Genomic DNA, 7,995 nt, shown 5'->3' with positions numbered 1-7,995 from the left:
ACAAAGCTTCTTCAAATCCAAATGAAATACAATCAAAAGATCAAACTAACGTAATTGGTGCATTTATGTGCAGTCGGACAACGAAGTTGCCTTCAGGAGAGTCGGAAATCGGACTATGAGTAATGTAAATGTAATGTAATGTATCTGAGTATTATTTAGCTTGAGATGCCGCTTTTAATCTGAAGGCTTCGAGCCGGTAGCTTGACTGTTGTTACTCCTGGACATTGACATGTTTGTCAGCTGACCAGAAATGAAGTCTGCTGTTAATGGACTTTTGTGTTGGTGTAACACTGAGAGAAAAGACAGAAGCAACAGCGAGGGAGTCTCCGGGAGTGAGGTAAGTTTGTTTTGTATAATAGATTTATCATAAGGCCTAGGAAAATCTAGGTTTAACAACGTTTGTGGACAATTGTCAAGGCTGAGCTAGTTAGCTTCTAATCTTTGTTTACAGCGGTGTCCACACTTAGCAAGTATTACACATATATTCAATTAAATACCTTTCTAATGAAGACACCGACAGAAGAATAAATAAGAAAGAAGAAATATTAGAATGCATTGTTACTGTGAAGAGTGAAAATAGCAAACAGCTGCTAGCTACATACACTACTCGTGTTGTCCGAAGTTTGAGTCAGTTTAACTCCTTTTCTTGGCTAAGTATCATGTGAATACTAGTTCCTCACTCACACATCATGTTTTAGGGTGCTAAGTCAGCTTTGTGGTGTCCTGTCAGCCTTTCCTTAGTCTCCTTAGATAGTCTGAGTAACGACCCCATGATATTGAAGAAGTGCAGCTGGTGAAAGCCTGTTTTTCTATTTCTGATGGTAGGATTCACACACTGCAGCTCTCTGTTCCTCTCTTATGAGCTTTCTTTTATGCCTCTCGCTTTACACATTTTCCATGTGAAGTTGTAGTTTGCAAAACAGATGGAATGTCTAAAGATGAAATGAAATGTTTAGGCCATTTGAACTACATGTTTACATATATCTATTACACATGTAATAATATATAATCACATAAGTTACATATAATAATGGTAAAACAGAATTTTGAAAAATCTCAACATGTAATGAGTATATGTGTGAACTTTACAACTTTAATTAATTTGTTTTCTAAGTCCCACTGTGTTCTTTTGCCTGCTCAAAAAACATTATGCAAGGCGACTCTAATCAAGACACAAGACAGGATAAAGAGAGACTATGTGAGGTTTTGATGTTAAACATGAAGCTCCTGAACATGAGGACAGAATCAGGTGACTGTGATACATCATTGTGCAGCATGATGAATTTTATTTAGGATAATGCATTCTGTGACGGTTTTCAGTTGCTTGGTTTGTTGTTAGTCAGACAGGAGATGTGGAATAAAACCACAGTGATTACTAAAGGCCAAGCAATCACATGTCTTAAAACAAGAGGAATGAACAAATGCTGAGTTGTTCTGTCTAACTGAGTTTGAGTAGCCAAGGAAAGATGTGAGGACTTATTCCTGTTGTGGGAGAGCAGTGGGTTGAAATCCTGATGCTGCTGCCAAACACTAATGAAATGGGGGCCCATTTCATTGTTGATCGTGGAGCAGTCACACAGTGAGAATTGGCTAATGTGTTCCTGTGACATTCCATATTTAAAAGAAAGTGGGAGTTTGTTTAATTTTGCACTGTGTTTCATACTAAGCATCCTCTGAGAATGAGCAGCTTCTCCCTTTCAGATCTCTTTTAGATGTTTGTTTACATATCACAGAGATGTAATTCTGCAAAATACCTGTTGATTCCCAGCATTTAAAGACTGACTTTAAATGAGATTTCTGACGTTTCAGCATCACAGAGTGGAGATCACTGGACTATTTTCTACCAGCTCCAACACGGAGACATCTCCAGAATATGGATTCTCAACAAATACAGTCAGTCTTTTCATTTGTGGGCAAGCAGACGTAGAAGTAAGTCTCATACATATCCCACCTCTTACAGAACATTTTGTCAGTGATTTTTGTTAACTCATATATTTTTCTTCTCCTTCACAGCTTTCTGCTCAACACGTCCTGCTTTAGTGACTGCCTCAACCTTCCTATATTTTGGGAGTATCCTGGACCCTGTTTGTGAAAATGGACAACACAGAGCCCCTGCAGTCAAGTCTCAACTCATCTTATCGTCCAACTGCACTTGATGACCACGTTATATCTGATGATGAGGAGAGCGAGGACCACAGTCTCTCTGCGTCCCTTATTCCCAAAAATTCCCCAGCGCCTCTGGCTGTGCGCTACAGTCCAGAAGACTCGTACTGTTTGGTGTACATCATCTTTTTTTTGATGGGCATTGGTTCCTTGCTGCCCTGGAACTTCTTCATAACAGCCAAACACTACTGGCTCTACAAATTCAGCAACAACACCGACCACAGCAGCGGTGAGGAGCAAAGTTCGGACCTCAGTGTGAGTGCTACTAAATACAGCTGCAGTACGTTTGTGTGTGCACGCACAGGCAGATGCGCATTTGTGTCACTTTGCATGCTTTTCACAAGGAACTGTGACCATCCTGTGACAGATGCTAGGACTGAGTGTCCTTTCACATCTCACAGAACTCCATTACACCACGGTAATACAATTAGAAATGTCTGAAGCCTTCTTGAGGGCAACCGAGATAAGGGCAGAGAGCAGCAGAGTTTCAGCGGTCAAGTACATCTTCTTTCATCGTTTAAATAATTATTTTTTCCTAGAAGCAGAATTGACAAGAGTGTCACTGAGGCTGACCCTTGTGTGTAATCTGCAGTCAACTGAAAGAACCACACAATGCCAGTATGACTACAAGAAAGAAAGCAACTGCCAAGCCAAATACAGTAGTTAGCTCTTTGGATTCTAAGTACTGGTCAGATATTCTGTCTGTATGTCTATATACACATAGGAAGCCTTTTTTCAGGGTTGATGTTATTAGTAATCAAGGAGATGGATAACTAATAAACATTTGATGGAAAAATCCAAATCTTTGTGTCAAAATTTAGAGTAGCACAAAAAATGAGAAGACTTTGTTTATTGATTTTTTTTTTACTTGTGTTTCATCAAAGAGGCTTTTCAACATTTATCCCTCAGTGATGACAGGCCATTACTGACTGTCTGGCAACCAGCCAGACAGTCATGTGGTCAGATACCACTGCACTTCTAAATCATTTATCTTATCTGGAATCAGCTAAAAAAAAAAAAAAAAAACACACCAGTAAAACTGATCATTGGAAAAACTCTGAATGTTTGATCCAATAATCGGCCAGACCAATAATCCTTCAACCTTTATGAAGCTCTGACAGATTCATGGTGGCAGCATGGTATGATAGCTGAGCATCCAACAAAGACTGTCTGTCTGCAGGAGTCAGGAAATAGCACAGTTAGCGTGGACAGAATAGAAGATGTTTGTTTTGTGTAAAAGTGTGGTCCCACGTGACCTCAGCTAACCTTAAAAAGTTCATGTGTGCTGGTGATTGTGCAATGAACATGTTTACATGTGTGTTTGTTGTCAAAGCTGATCCTTAAAATAAAACGCAATGCGGCTTCACAGGTTAGATGAGAAACACGTGATGGATAAAATGGTTTACATGACAAGGAGAGAGGAGGAAGAATTGCTGGAACGTGAAAGCGAGAGAAGACATCAACAACCCTAAGCCTCATTCTCGTTAGCATTGTATTGTATTGCATTCATATGTAAGAACAATAGAAGACAAACAACTGTTAAATTGCCTGGACACATTCTATAAATTGTTGCTCTTCTGAGATTATCACCTGATTTCATAAGTCATAAAAAAGAAAAGCGAGGTCGATTTCAGTTGATTTCTGCATGTTCCCCTCCCCTTTCTCACTTCCTCATGTTTTGTATGAGACACTATGCGAGTGTTTGACTGTATGCTCATCTGTTCTAATGAATCCTTGAACAAAAATGTGCTGTCTTTTCCGTATCTGTTCACAGAACTACTTTGAAAGTTATCTGGCCATTGCCTCCACGGTGCCCTCTGTGGTGTGTCTGATACTCAACTATGTCTTTGTTAACAGGTTTGTCCCTCACACACACACACACACACACACACATGGGATGTGTTCTATGACTTTGGTGTTTGTCCCTGGATGTTGCGATGGTACAGTTCCACATTTGTCCTATTTAGGCCATTAGACGCCGAGGTTGCAGTAATCTAATTTTCTCATTGTACCTTGAAGACTGTTCCTCTTTGCTATCTTTGGACTTTGTTAGTTATATTTAGACCTTGTCTGTATAATTAAAACCTGACAGTCTCACATTTGCAAGGACACAGTCAGGATTGTATACATGTATGTATTATATATGTTGTACATAGACTGTAGCCAAACAATTTCTGGCTTATTCCAACAGCATAACGCAACTGCTTCACATTTGGTGTTGATGAACTGATCTCTGATCATCTCCAGCCTAATGCCAAATCACCTGTGTGTTTGTGGCATTCTAGGTTGTCTCCAAAAATGAGAATCCTGTCGTCTCTTTTTGTGATCCTGCTGGTGTTTGTCATTACCACGGTGCTGGTGAAGGTGGACGTGTCGGACTGCAGGATGGAGTTCTTTACTGGAACACTGGTCAGCGTGGCTGTCGTCAGTGGAGCCTCCAACATCTTCTCTGGCAGTATGTTTGGTATCAGTGGACAGTTTCCCATGAGGATCTCTCAGGCCCTCATATCAGGTAGAGTCCTTATTCAGACGAATGTCTTTGCATATTGTCACAACCCGGCTCAACGGCCATGACAAAGGAACAGGAGGAGTCCGCTTTCCAAAAGTAATCAAATAATATATTACAAATTAAGATAAGAAAAACAAGAATAACTGTAAGCATGGAGTGTGTCTTGTCTGTAATATCAGTAGTGTGTAGTTGGCTGTGTGGAAATGATGTGGTGCAAGGTGTTGAAAGGTGCACTAACAAAAGGAACTAAATAAATGATGCATATGGCTCAGACGACTGGAACCGGGAGCAGAGAGAGCCCAGACAGATCACAGGAAGCAAGTATATATAGCTGAGGTGGAGCAGCGGGCCCAGGTGCTCCACATCTTAATGATTACACCTGGCCAATCCCAGCACCTTAAAGAGAACAGATGTCATTAGTTCATCTAATAGACAGACACACGGGGGCTGTCACATTATATATTACTAGTTAGAAATAAATTTTCTGAAGTCTTGAAATACATAGAATGCTTAGTGTTTAGCTGCTTAATGTAAAAGTTTATTTATCTGACAAAGTTTTATTGTCACTCTTTTTATTCCTTTTTCCACCACCACACTGTGTGGGAAATATTAAGTGTGTGGGCACAGTCTATGAACACAAAGAGGAGACAGAATACAGAACAGAACTGTCATTAAAACACAATAGTTTCTCCTTACAGAAGAGATGGTCCCAATTTAGGACCTCATTTTGGACATGTTGAGTATATTTGGAAATTAATATATAAACACTGGGCTTGCTGATAATATTGTAAATCTTTAATGCCTTAAAGATAAGTTTGTTGCATTTTCTAGTCCAAGACCATTATAGTGATATACATTTTTAAACTAATCATTGTGTTCAATTGTGGAGCTACTGAGCATATTAGTTATAATTCTTGTCCTGTGTAAACAAGAAAAAGCAACAGGAGTAAGCTCAGACTCCTAATATTTTTGGGACTTTGTTGATTATCATCTCTCCCTCATTTTATTTCAGCACTCTTCTCCTCCTCTTCATTAGCAGCTCAAGTGCCATTTGTTTCCTGAAATGAAAAACTAAAGCGCTGTTTTTCCTTCAGGTCAGGCTATGGGAGGCACACTGAGTGCCGTAGCATCAATAGTGGACCTAGCTGCAGCTAATGATGTGACAAACAGCGCTCTGGCCTATTTCGTGACAGCTGACGTCTTCATTCTGCTCTGCATCATCTCATATTTTCTGCTGCCTCAGCTGGCATACTCAAGGTCAGTAGTAGTCAAAGATTTGTAGTTCTTTTGTGGATGCATACACTACCTATTAACCCTGCATTTTAAGTTACAGATGTAGGATATCATAACACCTTCCCTTGTCAAGTAAAATGTCCATGTGATTGAACCTAGATTCTATAGATTACGGATAGTTTAGCTGTGTGCGTTGTGAGTCACCAGATGGCACCATAGTTCAATGTTTAAATCCCTGTAAAACAATCGTGTGTTCTGAACCTGTGCCTGTTATTTTGTATGTGCAGTTTAACTTTACAGCTACTATATCATTCAGGTCAACAATGCTCATAATCAAATTAATTATTTGTTATATGAATTATACACAAATGGATGAATCACATTTAAAAGCCATTTGTAAATTAAGCTGTCTTTGAAGCAGCCATTATGACAGTCTAATATTGCCAGTTCAGGGGACAGGTTCAACACATCTTCTCCTGTCTCTAGACACTACATGCTGGGATCAACACACAACAATCCAGGAGTGATGAATGAGGGTGGAGGTACTGCAAGTGCAGTCCCACCACTGCAGCCTATCCTTCAGAAGACATGGGTGCTCGGACTGAGTGTCTTCTATGTCTTCTTTGTCTCCATCATGCTGTTCCCAGCAGTATCCTCGGGGATCCAGTCCGTTGAAAAGGACAGTAGCAATCCTTGGACAACCACTTACTTTGTGCCCCTTACCAGCTTCCTCCTATACAACTTTGCTGACTTTTGCGGCAGGCAGGCCACAGCCTGGCTGCAGGTCCCTGGTCCCACCAGTCGGGTCCTGCCAGCACTGGTGCTGTGTCGCTCTATCATTGTGCCACTTCTCATGTTCTGTAACTACCAGCCGAGGAAGCACCTCCACACAGTACTGTTTGGCCATGATGTCTATCCTGTGGTGTTTAACTGCCTGCTAGGTCTCTCTAATGGCTACCTAGGCACACTGCCAATGATCTATGGCCCAAAAGTGGTACCAAGGGAGCTGGCAGAGGCCACAGGAGTGGTCATGACTTTCTTTCTCACTCTGGGACTGGCTCTTGGATCTGCATTCTCTGTACTTCTCGTGCACTATATCTGATCACGATGGTGAACAGCCACCAAGTCATGTACATCAGTGTACTTGAGCAAGACACTATAGTGAGTGCATCCTATGCTGATGGGTACCAGAACTTCAAAACAATGTGTTGCTATGAGGGAAAGTGCCAAAGAAGTTTCTCATTTTACACTTTACAAACGTGCCTTAACTCTTGAATACCTCACATTAATATGTTATGTTTACATTGATGTGATGAAGCTACATTTGCTGGTGTAATTCAAAATTCATTGTTCCATCAATAATAGCAAGCTGTCCTGGCCTGGATGTAGCAAAATGGGCCCAAACCATGATACTACCACCACTGTTTCACAGATGGGCTAAAGCGCTTGTGAAATTTAGTGTGTTCCTTTTCGAAACATAGTGCTTCTAATTTAGACCTAAACATTCTATTTTTGGTGTCATATGCCCAAAAACATGTTCTAATACCTTTCTGGCTTGACCTTGTGATTTTTGCAAAGTGCAGTCCAGCAGTACTGTTGTTCACAGAGAGCACTGGCTTTCTCCTTGCAGTACTACCATGCAGGTTGTTGATGTATCCTGAGAGTCAGAAGTGTTCCGAGGAAATAAACCTGCACTGACTGTACAACACTGAGCTGCTAAAGTTGTACATAATTTGTGGTGAAGTTTTTATTTTCACAGCTACAATGATTGAAAAGTCCACGTCCAGTAAAAGTAGTCTTATTTAGCTGTGTGTAGCAGTCTTAATAAATTACAAATATAATCACAATTATATCAAGATTAAGACTACATGGGTGCATGTTGGGTGGCGGTAGGTGCTCCCATTGGGCCAAAATAAGTCACTTACGGCCACACTACTAAACCATCACACCAATGTATAAGCATCATGGTCATTAAACGTGCGCAGTCAATGATAATTTCTGACCCCGTTTACTGTTTTCCCCCGTAGATCTAAATGCAGATGTCACTTTAATCACTGTTCTTATTGACATGCTGGTCAGTTGCGCAGTCT

The 7,995-nt window shown here is 40.6% G+C and overlaps 1 protein-coding gene across 1 annotated transcript; it reads left to right on the top strand.

The window, feature by feature from the left end:
* The first annotated feature begins 222 nt into the window (after window positions 1-222).
* slc29a3 (solute carrier family 29 member 3) lies at window positions 223-7,617 on the top strand. Its single transcript, XM_022192369.2, has 7 exons — window positions 223-337; window positions 1,810-1,929; window positions 2,014-2,418; window positions 3,938-4,020; window positions 4,449-4,675; window positions 5,767-5,929; window positions 6,392-7,617. The coding sequence occupies exons 3-7, from the start codon at window positions 2,095-2,097 to the stop codon at window positions 7,005-7,007; spliced, it is 1,413 nt and encodes a 470-aa protein (XP_022048061.2). The 5' UTR covers window positions 223-337; window positions 1,810-1,929; window positions 2,014-2,094; the 3' UTR covers window positions 7,008-7,617.
* Window positions 7,618-7,995: the final 378 nt, after the last annotated feature.

The sequence above is a fragment of the Acanthochromis polyacanthus genome, chromosome 15, assembly GCF_021347895.1.
Source record: "Acanthochromis polyacanthus isolate Apoly-LR-REF ecotype Palm Island chromosome 15, KAUST_Apoly_ChrSc, whole genome shotgun sequence".
In the NCBI taxonomy this organism is placed as follows: Eukaryota; Metazoa; Chordata; class Actinopteri; family Pomacentridae; genus Acanthochromis; species Acanthochromis polyacanthus.
This window is presented reverse-complemented; position numbering and strand designations above follow the sequence as displayed.